Below are 21141 nucleotides of genomic sequence, written 5' to 3' on the forward strand. Positions count from 1 at the left end.
ATCGCGCCGAAGATTTTCGCGACGCGCTGGCTCGCTTAGGACTACTCCCCGACGTTGTCGCCCTCGGGGCGTATCAAATGAATCACGTCTGGGCCGTCACCTTCAAGACTACCGAGGGGTCCAAGAAGCTACTGGCGGAGTCGGAGCTTGTCGTCAAGGGGCGGCGGTGCATCGTCGTCGACCCGGGCAACCGGGACGTACGCCTCAAGCTCCACTGGCTGCTTTTTAACGTCGGCGACGACGACGTGAGGGCAGCCTTGGCGCCTTATGGCAAGGTCCTGGACGTCTCCAGGGAGCGGTGGCACATCGACGGCTGCCACAGCGTCAGCACCATGACGCGGACGGCGGTGCTGCGCCTGAAGGGGGGCGTGACTCTCGACGACATCCCGCACCAGCTGCGCGTCGCCGGTGAGCTCGCCCTCGTCGTCGTGCCGGGCAGGGCGCCGCTCTGCCTGCGGTGTCAGCGGACGGGGCACATCCGCAAGGAGTGCCGCGTCCCCAAGTGCAACGTCTGCCGACGGTTCGGCCACGACGGCACGCAGTGCGTAAGGACCTACGCGGCGGCCCTGGGCCCTGTGGGAGGCGAGGAGAAATCCGAGCTTCTCATGGACGAGGCCGACGCCGAGGAGGCCGTCGCGGGTGCGGTCAGCGGGGCGGCACCATCGCAGAGAGCGGCGGCGACGCCCGAGAGCGGCACGGCCACGTCCGCGGTCAACGTGGCACCTGGTGCTGGGTCGACGAGCCAGGCCGAGTCTCCGGACGTTCAGTCCGTTGAGGCGTCGAGGCCTGGAGCCAAGGCAGCCGGCGCATGCGACGACGCCTCCTCCGAACACCCAGGCGACGTGCCCATGGAGACGGCCGTGACACCGGAGCCCGCCGCAAGGCGGACTCGGGACGACAACGGCGCTGACCCAGAGGCAGCGATCAAAGAGGAGCCGCCTGCCAAGACGGCACCTACGAGGTTGAGACGGCCCGGCGCCGTCCCGAACGTTGCTGCAGGTGTAGTCAGGGGTGCCAAGCCACCCCCATGACGGCGTAGAGAAGGCGACGGTTTCGGTGGTGGCGCGTAAGTCGTGGAAGGTGTGTGACGAGTCAGAGGAGAGGGCCGCCCGACTCGAGGTAAGCGCCATACGGTCCGTCCCTTTTATTTTTAATGGCTGTTAGACTAGAGTCTGCCCTACGAGTCGCCACGCTTAACGTGCGTGGCCTTTCAGCGAGACGCCGGCAATACCAGTTAAGCCGTCTGTTTGCCGAGCATGAGCTTGACATAATCGCCGTGCAGGAGACGAAAGTCGAAAGCCATGAACAGACGGACCGTATGGTGCGACCCTTTCAGTCTCTTTTCAATATATGCGTTTCGCACGCGGTTGGTTTTTCCGGAGGTTGTTGTCTATTTATTCGCCGGTCAGTAGGTGTTGTAGAAACGGCCGTACATTCGTGTTCCTCTGGCCGTTTTGTGTATTGTGATTTTTCCTTTTCTAACGTCGAGTGGCGGGTTATTTGTATTTATGCGCCAAACCAAGAAGGTGAGCGTAAAGTTTTTTTTGAAAGTATCGAAACGTATCTCAACTGTAATAGGGTCGTTATTTTTCTTGGCGATTTTAATTGTGTTTGCTCTCCAGAGGATAGAGCGAATCAAGTGCGTTTTCGAGATTCCAGTGCTTTTTCTTTGAGTGATATTATTGCAAGAAATACATTAGAGGACGTCACTGTTTGTGCATCTAAGGGAGGGGTTCAGTACACCCATTTTCAAGGTAATAGCCATGCGAGGCTTGACAGAGCGTATATTTCACTTGATCTTGTACCCCTTTGCGACCACTACGAGGTGAAACACGTGTCTTTTAGCGACCATGCTTTGGTATTTTTTACTCTTGGGAACAAGAAGAAATCACCGCGTTGGGAGTGGGCGCTGTGGAAGATGAACGGATGTCTCGTTAATGACGAACCTTTTATTTCCCGAGTTAAAGAAGTGTTTAAAAATTTGAGTGTGAATGACCAAGCAAATTGGGGGGAAAGGTGGGAATTGTTTAAAGAGGACGTCAAAATGATCGCTATTGAGAGATGTAGCGTCATAACACATCACAAAAAGATTAAAGAGAATGATCTTCGACGCAAGTTAGACATGCTCATAGCCGAAGAAGGCAAGAAACCCGGCGAGTTCGCGAAAGAAATAAGAGATGTTAAAAGTCAATTGGAAATTATCGATGCTGAAAAGTACAGAGGGGCTATTGTGCGGGCGCGTAGTGAAAAGTATTTGATGGGAGAAAGCCCGACGAAGCGCTCGCTTAGCGACGAAAAAAGATATGCCAAACGCAACGAAATCAAAGAGATAAGTTACGGCGCCACTCTAACCCGCGATAAGAATATGATTGGAAAAGCGTTTGTAGAACATTATCGCAATCTGCTAGGGAACAGTACCCCTTTAGACACTGATTATAAAACTTGTTTTTTGTCATTGATGCCGCAACTGGATCAGCAGGTTTGCGAAAGCTTGGAAGTGCCAATCAGTATTGGAGAAAATGAAAAAGCTATAGACGAATTAAGTCCCGGCAAGACACCCGGGCCGGATGGCCTTGGGGCAGGTTTTTATAAAACTTTTAAAAGTGAGGCAGCAGTTGCACTGCATAAAGTTTTGGCCGAGGCCTACGAAGTTCACGTGTTGCCGCCCTCGTTTTCAAGGGCGCACACTGTTCTCATTCCAAAGTCTGAAGATCCAGTAAAGCTTCTGTCTGTATCAGCATATAGACCAATTAGTTTAACCAATGTGGATTACAAAGTTTTTATGAAAGTTCTGGCTAGACGGTTGCAATCCGTGATTCAGTGTCTCGTGGGACCACACCAGACGTGCGGTATTAAAGGGCGCACCATCGCTACCAATATTCACGTGGCCAGATCTGTGCTAGAGTGCTGCGATGCTTTTTCTGGACGAGTGGCGATGCTGCAGCTCGACCTAGAAAAAGCGTTCGATCGCGTTTCGCATGAGGTACTTTTTAGTGTTCTAGAGCATGCGAACGTAGGCTCTGTCATTCGCGAGGGCGTAAAGATGGCGTATACAAATTGCACGACTAGTTTGATTGTAAATAAGGGAGTCACCGAAGGTATCAAAGTTGGGACGTCTGTAAGGCAAGGTTGCCCGCTTTCGCCACTACTGTTCGCGCTTTACTTAGAGCCCTTTTGTTTAAAGCTTATTCATAATAGTAATATTCGTGGTTATAAATTGCAGTCGAGTGAAGTAAAGGTTCTCTCCTACGCGGATGATGTCGCTGTTATTTGTGTCGATCGAGACAGCGTACGTGAAGTGATAAATGTGGTTTCTTCCTTTTGTGCGCAAACTGGTAGCGTGGTGAACTTTGATAAATGCATTGGTTTTTGGCACGGTGACTGGTCAAGTAAGCCAGAAGTGTTCATGAATGTTAGGTGGAAGACTTTACCCACGAAGTATCTCGGAGTACCTCTAGAACATTACCAGGACACCACAAGTTATTGGAATGAAGAAACCGAAAATGTTAGATTAAAGGCGGAAGGGTGGAGGGGTAGGGATTTATCTATGTTTGCGCGTTCGACCGTGTGTAATCTGTTTTTAATATCAAAAGTCTGGTATATATTACAAGTGTTGTGTATGTCACGTATGAATGTGCAAAAGCTGCATAGGGTGTTTGCCGTTTTTATTTGGTCTTCGACATGGGAGCGTTCTGCTCGAACGAATTTATTTAGGTCGGTGCGAAGTGGTGGTTTGGGGTTGTCGCATTTGTTCATACGTCAGATTGTTTCACGCTTCATGTTTTTACGCGATCAGAGGGATGCCTTTTTGCGCACAGTTGTTCAACTTCGTCTGCAAAACGCTTTGTCCGAGTTTATTGTTTCGTCATCCACTGGGAGGGGTGCTGCAGTGCAAGGATATTTGAGAGAAGTGTTACTTTCTTTTCGAATCTTGAAGGTCCGTTTTTCTTTAGATTATCTTAGTACCGTGTCACGGAAAAAATTGTATCGAGATTTGGTTGATGTTCTGCTGCCTGTGCCGCTTTATCGTTCCCTATACTGCGAAGGCCCTGGCCTAGATGTTCTAAAAAGAGTGAAGAAGATGCCGGTAAAGCCTAATGCTAAATCCTTTTTTTTTAAACTTCATTGTGGCGTTTTACCCGTAAAGCCATGGTTAGAAGAAAAGGGCATTTTCGTGCCATGGTCTACGTGTTGTCTTTTATGCAAGCAGCCAGAAACTGTAGAACATGTGTTTATTTCCTGCTGGGACGCTGTATTTTTGTGGGATATACTCCAGCGCACACTCAAAAAGGATTTCCCGATCACCGCCAGGGGTATCCGGTTTTTATCAATAGAGAATGTAAATGGCGTACCTTATGATATGATCCTACTACTGGGCCTTCACAGTTTATGGAAAACAAGAGTAGGCGTAAATCACGCTGATAAAACAGTCCGCTTGGCGCGTGAATATTTTATTGAAAGTGTTGCCGGCATGCGTGAAGTGTTCCGGGCACAGCCCGAACAGCCGGATTGGTTGCCCATTCTTGATGGTTTGGTTTCTCTAAAAGAATTTTAATGACACCACGGCAGCCAAGTTACGGCTGACGTGTTTTTAAACCCTCCTTTGTATATATGCTATTGTACAAAGATAAAAACAGGCAATAAAGAAAAAAAAATCCTCGTTAGTATAGTGTTCAGTATCCCCGCCTGTCACGCGGGAGACCGGGGTTCGATTCCCCGACGGGGAGCATAATTTTTTTTTTTTTTACCCCCACATTTTTTTTTCCTTTATTGAAAAGTCCAGGTTGCGGTAGAGTTTCCGTCCCGCTATTCCCGTCTCTCCTCGTTAGTATAGTGGTCAGTATCCCCGCCTGTCACGCGGGAGACCGGGGTTCGATTCCCCGACGGGGAGCATCATTTTTTTTTTACCCCACATTTTTTTTTACTATATTGAAAAGTCCATGCTGCGGTAGAGTTCCCATCCCGCTATTCCCGTCTCTCCTCGTTAGTATAGTGGTCAGTATCCGATTCGACTTCCGGCTGCCGAGCGCGACGGACGTCTTATCATGAGCTCCGTCGGAGCGGCGATAACGGCTAGCACTAGCCGGGAATCAACTGTTCAGCCAGGAAACAACGCCCACCAGGAATACAGGATGCTTCTGCCCACGCTGCCAACAGGTCGGTCTTCTTTTAATGCTGTCATTTTGCACTGCGACCCGTCGGGGAGACCCTATAAAATCGACGACTTCGCCGGCGCACTGAAGTCAGCCATCAACCTCAAGGACATTGCCGGGTTTGGTGCTTACCAATATAATCACGTCTGGATACTCACTCTACACAACATGTTGGCGAAGGAAAAAATGGTGAAAGTGCGGCAACTCGTCATCAAGGGAAAAACGTGCGTCGTCATCGACCCCAACACCAGGGAGAAGACCTTCAAGGTACACTGGCTGCCTACGAACGTTCCGGATGAAGCAGTCGTGCAAGCGTTCACCAGTTACGGCAAAGTGAAGAAAGTCGCGAGGGACAAATGGCGCCGACCTGGTTTTGAAGAAATAGAGACAACGACCAGAACCGTAACGATCGAACTGAAGGAAGGCAACACGGTGGATTCCATCCCCCACCAAGTCACCGTCATGGGAGGCCCTGCGTTGGTGTCAATTCCAGGTCGGCCACCATTGTGTCTCCGATGCCGGAAGGTTGGACATTTGCGGAAACAATGCCGGACGCCATGGTGCAAAGTGTGCCGCACGTTCGGGCACGAGGAGGACGACTGCGTCCAGAGCTACGCGTCCAGAACGAGAATGGCAGTTCAAGAGGACGAGTTCGAGCACTACATGGATCAGGGCGACATGGACGAGACGGGCATCTCTGGCGGCCCCGAGAACTCGGGGACTCCGGGAGGTCAGGAGGCTTCAATCAACGCATCCTCTGTGGCCACGCACCCACCTTCCCAACAGCAACCGGAGCAGCAGCTGGAGCGACAGGCTCCACTCCAGGACGACCACGCCACACCTCACTCTGAACAAGCCGTCCTGCAAACGCAGCCGGAGCCCCAGGCTCCGGTACCGGTCGACGACAAGATGGAGCTCGGAGAGGCCTCGAGCAGCGAAACGACCATCAAGCGCAAGGTGAAGGAAACCGTGCGAAACAACGCAGCCGACCAACGCTACACCATCGTGAGTGGCAAGCGATGGAAAAAAACGGACACTGTTCCATCTTCCCTTAAGCCGGTCGAAGTCGGAGCGTCGTCTCTTGACAACGCATCTGCCCTGAACACCCCGTGATCCCAAACCAGGACTTCCCAGAAATACGTCAACCGGTAGGAAAAATTGTCCGATTTGTTTGCTAGCTCACACTCTAAAAGGCTTATTGTGCACCCCGGGCAGGCGGGATGGGCTATCCCACAACTTAATCATGACAGTCGTTGGTACGATTAATGTAGTAAGTCTCGTCGCTTCCATGCGGAAGCAATGGCTTTTAGATTTGTTGCTAGAAAAGCGGATCGATTTAGCCTGTGTCCAAGAAACTAAAATCGAAACAAGGGAGCAAGAAGAAAGCACGCGTGAATTTTTCAAGAGACATTATCAGGTTTTTGTTTCGCACTCGAGCGGAAAGAGCGGCGGATGCGCGGTGTTCGTTCGCAGGAAGCATTTCTTGAGAGTATGCCCTGATATAGGACATGACGATTGCGGCAGAATCAGCTATGTCGACTGCATTTTAGCGAACACTTTGATAAGGGTGATATGCTTGTACGCGCCAAACAACATGAGCGAGCGGAAAAGTTTTTTTGAGCTGATTAACTCGGTAGTTGATACGCCAGCGAAGGTCATTCTAGCTGGGGATTTCAATTGTGATGAAAGCTCCGAAGATCGCTTTCCTAGGCGGGCACAGGCAGATAATAGTGTGAAAGTTCTGCGTTCGGTTTTAAAGGAAAACAATCTAATAGATGTAATTGAACTTGCGCGTCCTAACAACACGCAACGCTACACCCAATGGCAGGGTGATTCCAGCGCGCGCTTGGACCGAATTTATATATCGGACGAATTCGAATTCAAAGACGCCCGCTACGATGTTTCACCTGTTCCTTTCTCAGACCACGGCTTAGTAACTTTTGAGTGGAGGGCTGGCACAAGCCATCTTTCAACTCCGCATACTAGCGGTCACTGGAAGCTAAACGAGAGCCTCCTGGAAGATGACGAGTTTTCAACCATCATAAAGGAAAAACTGCGGTTAGCAGCCGAAAACTCGGTTTTTGATGCTGTAAGCTGGGAGATTTTGAAAGCGGAAGTGAAAAGTGAAGCCATGTCATATGGGGAAAGAAAGGCCAGGGAAAAAAATTTAAAGAAAAAAGAACTGTTGCATAATTTAAAAACTCTCATTGCGGCAGACGACTCATCGCCTGGAAATTTTAGAGAAGACATAAAAGCCATAAAATGCGAGCTCTTGACTCTGATGAAAGAAAGGTACATGGGAGCTGTGGTGAGGAGCCGGGAAAAACTGGTCGAGCGAGATGAACAACCTTCAAAGCTTTTTCAGTTCTTTGAGAAGCAAAGAATCAAGTGCAACACTATCCGGCAGATAAGAGACGAAAACGGACAGAGCTTTTCCACACAGGAGGAAATTGAAGACTTGTTTTACGAGGAATATGTTCGAACGTTTCAAAAGAAAGACGCCTGCGATGGCCGTCTTGCGGAAAGCATGCTACAGCAGCTTCAAAAGGAAGTAAGCGAAGAAGTACGCGAACGTACTAACACTGAAATTGTAGAAAGCGAAATTCGGTGGGCAATCCGAAAAATGCCGTCAAACAAGTCACCCGGGCCCGATGGCATAGGTTCGGCCTTTTATAAGAAGTTTCTAGACCAGTTGGCACCTCTCCTACAGAAAGTGTTCAAAGACATATTCAAAAGAAAGCTCTTACCACCCACCATGCGCCAGTCCCTTTTGGTGCTCATTCCCAAGCCGCATTCCGGCAATGACATACCTTCAGTAAGCAATTTTAGGCCAATAAGTCTCTTGTGTACAGACTATAAAGTTTTGACGAGAATCTTAGCTCGAAGGCTGGAGAGAGGTATCGCGGAAGTGGTCGGAGATCACCAGACCTATGCGATCAAGTCGCGGTCAATCGCGCACAACCTCCACGCCATGCGAACAGTATGCGAAGCGGCAGAAGCGTTCAACACGCCCCTTGCGGTCCTTCAAATTGACCTGAGTCGTGCTTTCGACCGGGTGGACCATGAATTCTTGTTCAGAATCCTAAAACGCATCAACGTAGGCGACGTTCTTTCCGATTGGGTGCGCCTGTGCTACAACGACATATCCACCAAGATATTAGTAAATGGAAAAAAAACGGGAAAGATAAGTGTACAATCGTCTGTCAGGCAGGGGTGCCCGCTGTCCCCACTGCTATTTGCGCTGTACTTGGAGCCACTGTGCAAGGCTATCAAAACGGATGAAGGAATTCGAGGGCTTCAACTGCCAACTAAACAACTAAAAATCCTGGCATTCGCAGACGATGTTTCTATTATTTTTTCCGAAGAGAAGGAGCTTTTGAGGGCTTTGGACATAATTCGAGAGTTCTGTGCCGTATCGGGAGCTCGTCTTAACCTAGCCAAATCTACAGGTACGTGGCTGGGTAACTGGGTCTGCAAGCCTTCAAGTGTGTTAGGGATGAAGTGGTCGTCCTCCCTGGAAAAGTACCTTGGCGTGCCTCTCACGTTGACACCTCCTAGCCATGTAACGTGGTCGGTCAAACTCCAGAAGATGAGAGCGTCGCTGCTGCCATGGCGCACGAGACAAATCCATCTTATCCAGAGAAGCTTTGTGTGTAACACTGTTCCCTTTCCAAGTTTGATGTACGCGGCCCAGGCTATTCCAATCGACGCCAGCACGGTGTCCAAGGCCCATCGGCTCTTCGCAACATTTGTTTGGCAGTCGCCAATGGAGAAAACGAGGCGCACAAATCTCTTTCTTAGCCTTCAGGCTGGGGGATTCGCCTTGGTGCACGTGGCCCTCAAAGTTAAAATAAGTCGGTTCCTTTTGTTTAGAGACTCGAGTGATGCGATCACGCGGTGGTCATTCCAGAGCCTCGGGAGTGCGTACCTTAGTCAGTGGGTGGTTGGCACATCGGAGCAACCGAAAGCAGCTAAGTGCCTACGGTTCTACAAAGAAATTGCGGAAGCAATCAAATTCTTTGAATCAAGGTACTCGTGGGAGTATCTCCAGCAAGTTAAAAAGAAAAAACTCTATTGGGACACAGTCAGCAGCATGTTTCCAGCTCCTTTGTACAGAAATGGACTCGAATCATCAGCTGGAAAAGATGTCCTCAGGCGATTGCGCAGCCTCCCTGTTTCTCCCAAAACCAAAAACGTTTTCATTCGTTTTCACACAGAAACCCTGCCAGTGAAAACTTGGTTAGAAAACAAGGGCTTCTACCTTCCAATCGGAACAAACTGCAGTTTCTGTGGTGAGCGGGAAACGCTCCTTCATGTGTTTATGGATTGTAAGGGCGCCTTCTGTTTCTGGGCGGATTTTCGCTATATTTTTGAATGTAATTATGAGCCAAGCTGGGAATCGCTCAAGTTTTTGTACTTTGGTGAGGAACGGGGAGTCGAATTTGAGTCGTTGGTTGCGATAGCCCTTCACGCGCTTTGGTTGTGCCGGACATTACATGTGGAGGCAGCGCCTGTGCGGAAAACCGCGTGGCAGTTGTTTCGGGAGAGAGCAGAGTGGACACTGAGCGCAGTTAGCACAGTACCAGACGATGTCAACCACGCCTGGCTCCAGATAAAACAACAAATTAAAAAAAGCGTCGTTGCCCGCAACGCACAACCGCCCTGGAAAGAAAGATTATAGAAAGAGGGTGGGACCAAGTGTTCTGTTGTTTGTTTGTTTGTCTTTTTCTCTTTGTCGGCTCGAAATTTTTCGTGTATTATTTTAGTAGTGTGCATGCCTAGTAGTGTATGCAATCACTGACCTGGCCATGTGGCCGGTATGTACCAAATGTATACTTCTATAATAAAAAAAAAAAAAAAAAAGTATCCCCGCCTGTCACGCGGGAGACGGGGTTCGATTCCACGACGGGGAGCATAATTTTTTTTTTTTTTTTTACCCCCACATTTTTTTTTTCCTTTATTGAAAAGTCCAGGTTGCGGTAGAGTTCCCGTCCCGCTATTCCCGTCTCTCCTCGTTAGTATAGTGGTCAGTATCCCCGCCTGTCACGCGGGAGACCGGGGTTCGATTCCCCGACGGGGAGCATAATTTTTTTTTTTTTTACCCCCACATTTTTTTTTTCCTTTATTGAAAAGTCCAGGTTGCGGTAGAGTTCCCGTCCCGCTATTCCCGTATCTCCTCGTTAGTATACATTCTGCTTCTGGCACTCGCCGAGAACGGTCGCAGGATGGCTGGCTCCAACGGAGCTGCGACAACGGCCCCAGTTGGCCGCGGTACTTTTGCTGCGTCATCGTCTACCGACGACTACAAGGTGGTGTTGCCTCCCATCCCAATGGGTGCAACGATTTTAAATTCAGTACTTTTGCACTGCGATTTGAGAGGCCGCCCCTATCGTTTTGAAGATTTCCGTCAAGAACTGAAGCGGTGCGCCGTCCTGTCCGAGATTGTGGCGCTCGGTGCTTTCCAGATGAACCACGTCTGGTTAGCCACGCTGCGAACGCCGGAAGCCAAGAAGCGGCTCATCGACTCCAAGGAGTTGAAGGTGAAGGACCTGAGGTGTGTGGTCATCGACCCCAGCAGCACGGAAGTCCGTCTACGTCTCCATTGGGTCCCGTATCATGTGACGGACGACGCGGTGAGCAAGTCTTTGGAACCCTACGGCAAGGTTATAGAAGTCGCACGTGAGAAGTGGCGCGTCGAGGGATTCGAGGGCATCGAGTCGACTACCCGGGTGGCACGCATGACGCTGAAGAGCGGCGTCACGCCCGACGGAATGCCTCATCAGCTGCGGCTTCAGGGGGCGAACGTCCTTATCGTAATCCCAGGGAGGGCGCCGGTCTGCCTGCGCTGTAAGCGTGCCGGGCACATCAGGCGCGACTGCCGCGTGCCTAAGTGTTCGGTGTGCTCACGTTTTGGCCACGAGAAGGAAGAGTGCGTAAAGACCTACGCCCGAGTAACTGGTGGAGCGGCGGCGGAAGACCTTTCGCCCCTAACCATGGATGTCGCCGAGGCTGAGCGTTCCGCTCAGGGACAACAAGACGAAGCTTCACCGTCTGGTGAGCCCTGCAGCCATCCTGTTGGAGCGGACGGCTCGACTGAAGTCTCGCCTGTAAAGGACAAGAAGGAGGTGGCTGGAGGCTTTCCTGAACCAGGCAGCGCGGCACCCCCTCCCACGGCGACGCCAAGGGAGAAGACCGTAGCCCCGCGCGAGGCCTCCCCCCCGACTTTCGAGAAGGCGCCTTCCGAAGGTCACGACACTATGGACGAAACCACCGAGTCCATCAAGCGTGGTCTCGACGAGAACCCTCCGTCGACGCCGGGCATGACACCCAGGCCCAACCCTTGGATGGAGAGGACAAAGAAGGGGCGTTTCCAGCCCACGCCCACCTTAACCCCAGATGACCGGAGGCGACTCAACAGCAAGTAAGGCGGCTGACGCCTGGTTACAAAGACTGACGTCCGAATGCCAAGGCAAGTGCTACAGCAAGACACATGATTTGTACGTTCCAACCAGCAATAACGGTCGCATCGCTAAATGTTCGAGGTTTGAGCGCCAGGAAAAAACAATACCAATTACAGCGTTTGCTGCTTAAAGAGAAACCCGATTTCTTAGCGGTGCAAGAGACTAAAATGGCTGAGGAGGAACAGGTTGCTAGTGCGCTTAGGCCTTTTCTGCAGTCGTACGAAGTTTGTGTCACCCACGCGGTTGGTTTTTCTGCCGGATGTTTTCTTTTTCTTAAAAAGTCCCTGCCCTTGTCGGAGTTAGCTGTAACCACCGACACGGAAGGGCGGTTCATCATGTGTGATTTTTCCTTGGCGTCTTTGCAGTGGCGAATTGTTTGTGTGTATGCGCCTAGTACGGTTAAAGACCGTGTTTCCTTTTTTATTGGCTTACGCCGTTTTCTAGATTGTGATAAAACGATTGTGTTGTTGGGCGATTTTAACTGCGTTGTAAGGGCAGCAGACAGCGCCCCTGAGGCGGAGCAGCGACAAGAGTGCGCAAGTTTTAAGCGAACTGGTTGAAGACTTTGACTTGGTTGACGCCGGAACGGTGACGAATGAAACGAGCGAGATTCGTTTCACCCATTTCCAAGCGTCGTCTCATGCGCGCCTAGATAGAGTATACGTATCGGCCTCCGCGGCAGCAATGCTAAGAAAGTATCGCGTCACACCAGTGTTTTTTTCGGATCATTGCATGATTTCGACAACGATCGGCGAAAAAGCGCCGCCGAAGGCCAAGTTTAACTGGAAGCTGTGGAAGCTTAACACAAAACTGCTTGATGATGAAAGTTTTCTTGCAGCGGTAGATAACGTCTTCAAAACGTTTTTTAAAACCGCAAGGGACGATGTATTCGAGACATGGGAGCTCATCAAACAGGAAGTAAAGATGCTCGCTATCGAAAGGTCGTCGATTTTAGCGTACGAGGCACGTTGCGACGAACGTGGCTTAATCGAAGATTTGCAAGCTCTGTCAAGAGCTGAGTGTGAGCGACCCGGCACAGCTCTTAAAGATTTGGAAACGGTTAAGCAACGCCTGGCGCATTTTCATCAAGAGCGTTACCGCGGAGCCATTGTTCGGGCTCGATCAGAGAAGTACTTGATGGGAGAACAGCCTACTAAACGGTCTTTGGCGGATGAGAAAAGGTTCGCGCTTCGCAACGAAATTGGCGAAATCGAGTACAACGGAGTGATTAACACGAGCCCCGGTAGTATTGAGCAGGCGTTTGTCGCACACTATAGGCAAGTTTTTGAAACCCAAGTTAAAGGAAGGCAGGACCCTAGTGGAAAACTTCTAGAGTCCCTGCCGCAACTAACGGAAGAGGAGAAGGAAAACCTCACAGAGCCGATCACTCTTCAAGAGGTCGAGAGAGCAATAGACGATTTGCCGAGCTCGAAAACCCCAGGACCGGACGGGCTATGCGCCGAATTTTATAAGAAATACAAAAGCGTAATCGCTCCACTTTTTTTAGAAGTGATTTGTAAAGCATACGAAAGGAAAGTACTGCCGCCGTCTTTTTCATGTACATACACTGTGTTAATTCCCAAAAGTGATGACGTTGCGAAACTACGTCAAGTCACTGGTTTCCGCCCGATAACTCTGTGTAATGTAGATTACAAGATTTTTGCTAAAATCCTAGCGAGGAGGTTCCAGAGTGTTGCCTGCCAGCTCATTGGAGATCATCAGACCTGTGGAATACAGGGTCGATCTATTTTGACGAATGTGCACGTTGCCCGAACTGTTTTGGAGGCATGTGACGATGGCATGGGCCAAGTTGCCATGCTTCAACTGGACCTAGATAAGGCTTTCGATCGTGTTAAGCACGATGTCCTTTTTGATGTTTTAAAGCACGTGAATGTGGGCGAGCGTATTTTGGACGGGGTTAAAATGGCGTACCAAGAGTGTACCACTAGGCTCATTGTGAACAGGGAATTGACTGAACCGATACGTGTGCGAACATCCGTAAGACAAGGATGTCCCTTGTCGCCGTTATTGTTTAACCTCTATTTGGAACTTTTTTGTTTAAGTGTTCAGAACAGTAATCAATGTCACGGATTCCGGATGGAAAATGAGGAGATAAAAGTCATGAGCTATGCAGATGATGTCGCGGTTTTTTGTAGCGATAAGCCAAGTATTAGCGCGGCTGTGAAGTTGGCAAGAGACTTCTGTAAGGCTACAGGGGCAGCCATAAATTTGAGCAAGTGCCGTGGGTTTTGGCACGGAGAGTGGGCCACAACCCCTTCGGTGTTTGAAGGGGTGTGTTGGGACCGTGTGCCGTGCACTTACCTCGGTGTGCCACTAAAATGTTACAGGCAAAGCAAACCCTATTGGTCGGGAGTCGCCGCCGACCTGGACAGGCGCGCTTCCCGTTGGAAGCAGCGTGAGCTGTCCATATTTGCCAGAGCGACAGTATGTAATATTTTTCTCATTGCAAAATTATGGTACGTGATGCAGGCCATTCATTGTGCTCGCTTGAATGTGCAGAAATTTCACCGTGTTTTTGCCACGTTTATTTGGAATTCGAAGTGGGAACCGATGAGGAGAGACAATCTTTTTCATCGGATTCGTCACGGTGGTCTCGGTCTCTCGCATTTGTTTTGCAAACAGATTGTGTCCCGATTCTTTTTTCTGCGAGACCAAGAGCATCCTTTCATACGTACGTTTATACAAACCCAATTGTCTCCTCATTTGCCATCTTTTCTTGTTTCGTCCCATGGCGGCGAACTTAAGAGATTAGTGGGATATCAAAAGGAGGTGGTAGACGCAGTGTTATTTTTGTCTCCCCGTTTTTCGTTTGAGTATTTGTCCGCTGTTAGCAAGAAAACGCTTACACGCGATTTATTGATAAGTTTGTTTCCAGACCCGTTGTATAGAACTGTAGTCTGTAGCGGGGGCCAAGATGTGCTCAAGCGAGTGAAGAATATGTGCGTTCCCCCTTCCGTTAAGACGTTCTTTTTTAAACTGCATTCCAATACACTGCCCGTTAAGGTGTGGCTTGAAGGAAAGGGTATTGATGTTCCGTGGGCGGTAGACTGTATTTTATGTAAGAAACCTGAGACCATCGAGCACGTTTTCATTTTTTGCTGGGATGCGGTTTTTTTTTGGGATGTGCTGCAGCGCACGTTGAAGAAACAACTGTGCATTAGCCCATCAGTTATACGTTTCTTGAATGTGAGTAACGATGATGGCATACCTTTTGATATGATTATGTTGTTGGGTTTGTGCAGTATTTGGAGGTCGCGCATGGCGGTCCGTCATGCCGACCCTAGTGTGAAAGAAGTGCATCATTATTTTTTCAGCCTTGTTAAGCAAGTGGAAAGTGTTTTTTCAAACCGTGAAACGAAACCCGAGTGGCTAGAAATTTGTAAACCGCTCCTCGAAATGCGAGGATTTTAATGTACCCTGCAATAAGTCTTGCAGAGTATTTTTTTTTTAAAGTGACATTGCCGTTTTTGCATTCCTCCTGCAATAAAGAAATAAAAAAACTCCTCGTTAGTATAGTGGTCAGTATCCCCGCCTGTCACGCGGGAGACCGGGGTTCGATTCCCCGACGGGGAGCATAATATTTTTTTTTTTTACCCCCACATTTTTTTTTTCCTTTATTGAAAAGTCCAGGTTGCGGTAGAGTTCCCGTCCCGCTATTCCCGTCTCTCCTCGTTAGTATAGTGGTCAGTATCCCCGCCTGTCACGCGGGACACCGGGGTTCGATTCCCCGACGGGGAGCATAATTTTTTTTTTTTTACCCCCACATTTTTTTTTTTCTTTATTGAAAAGTCCAGGTTGCGGTAGAGTTCCCGTCCCGCTATTCCCGTCTCTCCTCGTTAGTATAGAGATTCCACTTCCGGCAGCCGAAGCGATCGGACGCGGAATGTCTAGCTCCGACGGAGCGGTTTCGGCGGCCCAGCCGGGCCGCGGTATCAGGGACGTTGATGATAAGGAATACGCTGTCATCCTGCCTTCGCTGCCCACCGGATCACTCGTGGTAAATACGGTTTTTTTACATGCTGATATCAAGGGACGTCCGTATCGCGCCGAAGATTTTCGCGACGCGCTGGCTCGCTTAGGACTACTCCCCGAGGTTGTCGCCCTCGGGGCGTATCAAATGAATCACGTCTGGGCCGTCACCTTCAAGACTACCGAGGGGTCCAAGAAGCTACTGGCGGAGTCGGAGCTCGTCGTCAAGGGGCGGCGGTGCATCGTCGTCGACCCGGGCAACCGGGACGTACGCCTCAAGCTCCACTGGCTGCTTTTTAACGTCGGCGACGACGACGTGAGGGCAGCCTTGGCGCCTTATGGCAAGGTCCTCGACGTCTCCAGGGAGCGGTGGCACATCGACGGCTGCCACAGCGTCAGCACCATGACGCGGACGGCGGTGCTGCGCCTGAAGGGGGGCGTGACTCCCGACGACATCCCGCATCAGCTGCGCGTCGCCGGTGAACTCGCCCTCGTTGTCGTGCCGGGCAGGGCGCCGCTCTGCCTGCGGTGTCAGCGGACGGGGCACATCCGCAAGGAGTGCCGCGTCCCCAAGTGCAACGTCTGCCGACGGTTCGGCCACGACGGCACGCAGTGCGTAAGGACCTACGCGGCGGCCGTGGGCCCTGTGGGAGGCGAGGAGAAATCCGAGCTTCTCATGGACGAGGCCGACGCCGAGGAGGCCGTCGCGGGTCCGGTCAGCGGGGCGGCACCATCGCAGAGAGCGGCGTCGGCGACGCCCGAGAGGGGCACGGCCACGTCCGCGGTCAACGTGGCACCTGGTGCTGGGTCGACGAGCCAGGCCGAGTCTCCGGACGTTCAGTCCGTTGAGGCGTCGAGGCCTGGAGTCAAGGCAGCCGGCGCATGCGACGACGCCTCCTCTGAACAACCAGGCGACGTGCCCATGGAGACGGCCGTGACACCGGAGCCCGCCGCAAAGCGGACTCGGGACAACAGCGGCGCTGACCCAGAGGCAGCGATCAAGGAGGAGCCGCCTGCCAAGTCGGCACCTACGAGGTTGAGACGGCCCGGCGCCGTCCCGAACGTTGCTGCAGGTGTAGTCAGGGGTGCCAAGCCACCCCCATGACGGCGTAGAAAAGGCGACGGTTTCGGTGGTGGCGCGTAAGTCGTGGAAGGTGTGTGACGAGTCAGAGGAGAGGGCCGCCCGACTCGAGGTAAGCGCCATACGGTCCGTCCCTTTTATTTTTAATGGCTGTTAGACTAGAGTCTGCCCTACGAGTCGCCACGCTTAACGTGCGTGGCCTTTCAGCGAGACGCCGGCAATACCAGTTAAGCCGTCTGTTTGCCGAGCATGAGCTTGACATAATCGCCGTGCAGGAGACGAAAGTCGAAAGCCATGAACAGACGGACCGTATGGTGCGACCCTTTCAACCTCTTTTCAATATATGCGTTTCGCACGCGATTGGTTTTTCCGGAGGTTGTTGTTTATTTATTCGTCGGTCAATAGGTGTTGTTGAAACGGCCGTACATTCGTGTTCCTCTGGCCGTCTTGTGTATTGCGATTTTTCCTTTTCTAACGTTGAGTGGCGGGTTATTTGTATTTATGCGCCAAACCGAGAAAGTGAGCGTAAAGATTTTTTCGAAAGTATCGAATCATATCTCAACTGTAATAGGGTCGTTATTTTTCTTGGCGATTTTAATTGTGTTTGCTCTCCAGAGGATAGAGCGAATCAAGTACGTTTTCGAGATTCCAGTGCCTTTTCTTTGAGTGACATTATTGCAAGAAATACATTAGAGGACGTCACTGTTTGTGCTTCTAAAGGAGGGGTTCAGTACACCCACTTTCAGGGTAATAGCCATGCGAGGCTAGACAGAGCGTATATTTCACTTGAACTTGTTCCCCTTTGCGACCACTACGAGGTGAAACACGTGTCTTTTAGTGACCATGCTTTGGTATTTTTTACTCTTGGGAACAAGAAGAAATCACCGCGTTGGGAGTGGGCGCTGTGGAAGATGAACGGATGTCTAGTTAATGATGAAGCTTTTATTTCTGGAGTTAAAGAATTGTTTCAAAATTTAATTGCGAATGACCAAGCAAAGTGGGGGGGAAAGGTGGGAATTGTTTAAAGAGGACGTCAAAATGATCGCTATCGAGAGATGTAGCATCATAACTCATCAAAAAAAAATTGAAGAGTGTGATCTTCGGCGCAAGTTAGACATGTTCATAGCCGAAGAAGGCAAGAAACCCGGCGAGTTCGCGAAAGAAATAAGAGATGTTAAAAGTCAATTGGAAATGATCGATGCTGAAAAGTACAGAGGGGCTATTGTGCGGGCGCGTAGTGAAAAGTATTTGATGGGAGAAAACCCGACGAAGCGCTCGCTTAGCGACGAAAAAAGATATGCAAAACGCAACGAAATCAAAGAGATAAGTTACGGCGCCACTCTAACCCGCGATAAGAATGTGATTGAAAAAGCGTTTGTAGAACATTATCGCAATCTGCTAGGGAACAGTCCCCCTTTAGATACTGGTTATAAAACGTGTTTTTTGTCATCGATGCCGCAACTGGATCAGCAGGCTTGCGAAAGCTTGGAAGTGCCAATCAGTATTGGAGAAATTGAAAAAGCTATTGACGAATTAAGTCCCGGCAAGACGCCCGGGCCTGATGGCCTTGGCGCAGTTTTCTATGAAACTTTTAAAACTGAGGTAGCAGCTGCACTGCATAAGGTTTTGGCCGAGGCCTACGAGTTTCACTTGTTGCCGCCCTCGTTTTTAAGGGCGCACACTGTGCTAATTCCCAAGTCTGAAGATCCAGTAAAGCTTCTGTCTGTATCAGCGTATAGACCAATTAGTTTAACCAATGTGGATTACAAAGTTTTTATGAAAGTTCTGGCTAGACGGTTGCAATCCGTGATTCAGTGTCTCGTGGGACCACACCAGACGTGCGGTATTAAAGGGCGCACCATCGCTACAAATATTCACGTGGTCAGATCTGTGCTAGAGTGCTGTGATGCTTTTTCTGGACGAGTGGCGGTGCTGCAGCTCGACCTAGAAAAAGCGTTCGATCGCGTTTCGCATGAGGTACTTTTTAGTGTTCTAGAGCATGCGAACGTAGGCTCTGTCATTCGCGAGGGCGTAAAGATGGCGTATACAAATTGCACGACTAGTTTGATTGTAAATAAGGGAGTCACCGAAGGTATCAAAGTTAGGACTTCTGTAAGGCAAGGTTGCCCGCTTTCGCCACTACTGTTCGCGCTTTACTTAGAGCCCTTTTGTTTAAAGCTTATTCATAATAGTAATATTCGTGGTTATAAATTGCAGTCGAGTGAAGTAAAGGTTCTCTCCTACGCGGATGATGTCGCTGTTATTTGTGTTGATCGAGACAGCGTACGTGAAGTGATAAATGTGGTTTCTTCCTTTTGTGTGCAAACTGGTAGCGTGGTGAACTTTGATAAATGCGTTGGTTTTTGGCACGGTGACTGGTCAAGTAAGCCAGAAGTGTTCATGAACATTAGGTGGAAGACTTTACCCACGAAGTATCTCGGAGTACCTTTAGAACATTACCAGGACACCACAAGTTATTGGAACGAAGAAACCGAAAATGTTAGATTAAAGGCGGAAGGGTGGAGGGGTAGGGATTTATCTATGTTTGCGCGTTCGACCGTGTGTAATTTGTTTTTAATATCAAAAGTCTGGTATATATTGCAAGTGTTGTGTATGTCACGTATGAATGTGCAAAAGCTGCATAGGGTGTTGGCCGTTTTTATTTGGTCTTCGACATGGGAGCGTTCTGCTCGAACGAATTTATTTAGGTCGGTGCGAAGTGGTGGTTTGGGGTTGTCCCATTTGTTCATACGTCAGATTGTTTCACGCTTCATGTTTTTACGCGATCAGAGGGATGCCTTTTTGCGCACAGTTGTTCAACTTCGTCTGCCAAACGCTTTGTCAGAGTTCATTGTATCGTCATCCACTGGGACAGGTGCTGCAGTGCAAGGATATTTGAGAGAAGTGTTACTTTCTTTTCGAATCTTGAAGGTCCGTTTTTCTTTAGATTATCTTAGTACCGTTTCACGGAAAAAATTGTATCGAGATTTGGTTGAAGTTCTGCTGCCTGTGCCGCTTTATCGTTCCCTATACTGCGAAGGCCCTGGCCTAGATGTTCTAAAGAGAGTGAAGAAGATGCCGGTAAAGCCTAATGCTAAATCCTTTTTTTTTAAACTTCATTGTGGCGTTTTACCCGTAAAGCCATGGTTAGAAGAAAAGGGCATTTTCGTGCCATGGTCTACGTGTTGTATTTTATGCAAGCAGCCAGAAACTGTAGAACACGTGTTTATTTCCTGCTGGGACGCTGTATTTCTGTGGGATATACTCCAGCGCACACTCAAAAAGGATTTCCCGATCACCGCCAGGGGTATACGGTTTTTATCAATAGAGAATGTAAATGGCGTACCTTATGATATGATCCTACTACTGGGCCTTCACAGTTTATGGAAAACAAGAGTAGGCGTAAATCACGCTGATAAAACAGTCCGCTTGGCGCGTGAATATTTTATTGAAAGTGTTGCCGGCATTCGTGAAGTGTTCCGGGCACAGCCCGAACAGCCGGATTGGTTGCCCATTCTTGATGGTTTGGTGTGTCTAAAAGAATTTTAATGACACCACGGCAGCCAAGTTACGGCTGACGTGTTTTTAAACCCTCCTTTGTATATATCCTATTGTACAAATGTAAACACAGGCAATAAAGAAAAAAAAAAAAAAAAAAAAAAAAAACTCCTCGTTAGTATAGTGGTCAGTATCCCCGCCTGTCACGCGGGAGACCGGGGTTCGATTCCCCGACGGGGAGCATAATTTTTTTTTTTTTACCCCCACATTTTTTTTTTTCCTTTATTGAAAAGTCCAGGTTGCGGTAGAGTTCCCGTCCCGCTATTCCCGTCTCTCCTCGTTAGTATAGTGGTCAGTATCCCCGCCTGTCACGCGGGAGACCGGGGTTCGATTCCCCGACGGGGAGCATAATTTTTTTTTTTTTTACCCCCACATTTTTTTTTTCCTTTATTGAAAAGTCCAGGTTGCGGTAGAGTTCCCGTCCCGCTATTCCCGTCTCTCCTCGTTAGTATAGTGGTCACTTCCGGACGCGATAGCGAACGGACGCGTCATCATGTGCTCCGTCGGAGCGGTATCAGCGGCCAACGGCCGCGGTAACAGGAACACGGAATTTGATTCCCAGGAGTATCAAGTTATTTTGCCACAACTTCCTACAGGTACGACAGTTTTGAATACCGTTTTTTTACACGCTGACGTGAGAGGAAGGCCCTACCGCCTGGAACATTTCCGCGACGCCCTGGATGGTGTGGGGCTGTTTTCCGAGGTAATTGCCCTGGGAGCCTACCAATACAACCATGTGTGGGCGGTCACCTTCAGGAATGTCGAAGGGAAAAAGAAGCTGCTCGCTGCAGGTGAGCTCCGCGTCAAGGAGGGCCGGTGCATCGTGGTCGACCCGAGCAACCAGGATACACGATTGAAGCTCCACTGGCTGCTTCACTTCGTTCCTGACGACGAGGTG

At 49.8% G+C, this 21141-nt stretch overlaps 1 protein-coding gene and 5 non-coding genes across 6 annotated transcripts; all 6 read left to right on the forward strand.

Moving 5' to 3' along the window:
* Positions 1–4819: 4819 nt before the first annotated feature.
* On the forward strand, positions 4820–4891 carry Trnad-guc. Its single transcript has one exon. It is a non-coding gene; the product is annotated as a tRNA-Asp (tRNA).
* A 5271-nt stretch (positions 4892–10162) lies between these two features.
* On the forward strand, positions 10163–10234 carry Trnad-guc. The gene has a single exon. It is a non-coding gene; the product is annotated as a tRNA-Asp (tRNA).
* A 384-nt stretch (positions 10235–10618) lies between these two features.
* On the forward strand, positions 10619–12111 carry LOC120847956. Its single transcript, XM_040219906.3, has one exon. It carries the CDS (start codon positions 10619–10621, stop codon positions 11576–11578), a length of 960 nt encoding a protein of 319 aa, XP_040075840.3. The 3' UTR covers positions 11579–12111.
* A 3025-nt stretch (positions 12112–15136) lies between these two features.
* Positions 15137–15208, forward strand: Trnad-guc. The gene has a single exon. It is a non-coding gene; the product is annotated as a tRNA-Asp (tRNA).
* Positions 15209–20352: 5144 nt separating this feature from the next.
* On the forward strand, positions 20353–20424 carry Trnad-guc. Its single transcript has one exon. It is a non-coding gene; the product is annotated as a tRNA-Asp (tRNA).
* A 93-nt stretch (positions 20425–20517) lies between these two features.
* Positions 20518–20589, forward strand: Trnad-guc. Its single transcript has one exon. It is a non-coding gene; the product is annotated as a tRNA-Asp (tRNA).
* Positions 20590–21141: the final 552 nt, after the last annotated feature.

Source organism: Ixodes scapularis, unplaced genomic scaffold (assembly GCF_016920785.2).
Source record: "Ixodes scapularis isolate PalLabHiFi unplaced genomic scaffold, ASM1692078v2 ptg001080l_1__unscaffolded, whole genome shotgun sequence".
NCBI classification, from domain to species: Eukaryota; Metazoa; Arthropoda; class Arachnida; order Ixodida; family Ixodidae; genus Ixodes; species Ixodes scapularis.

What these genes read in the sequence shown, in the direction of transcription:
- LOC120847956 (XM_040219906.3), top strand. Translation starts at nt 10,619, where the DNA reads ATGAACCACGTCTGGTTAGCCACGCTGCGAACGCCGGAAGCCAAGAAG.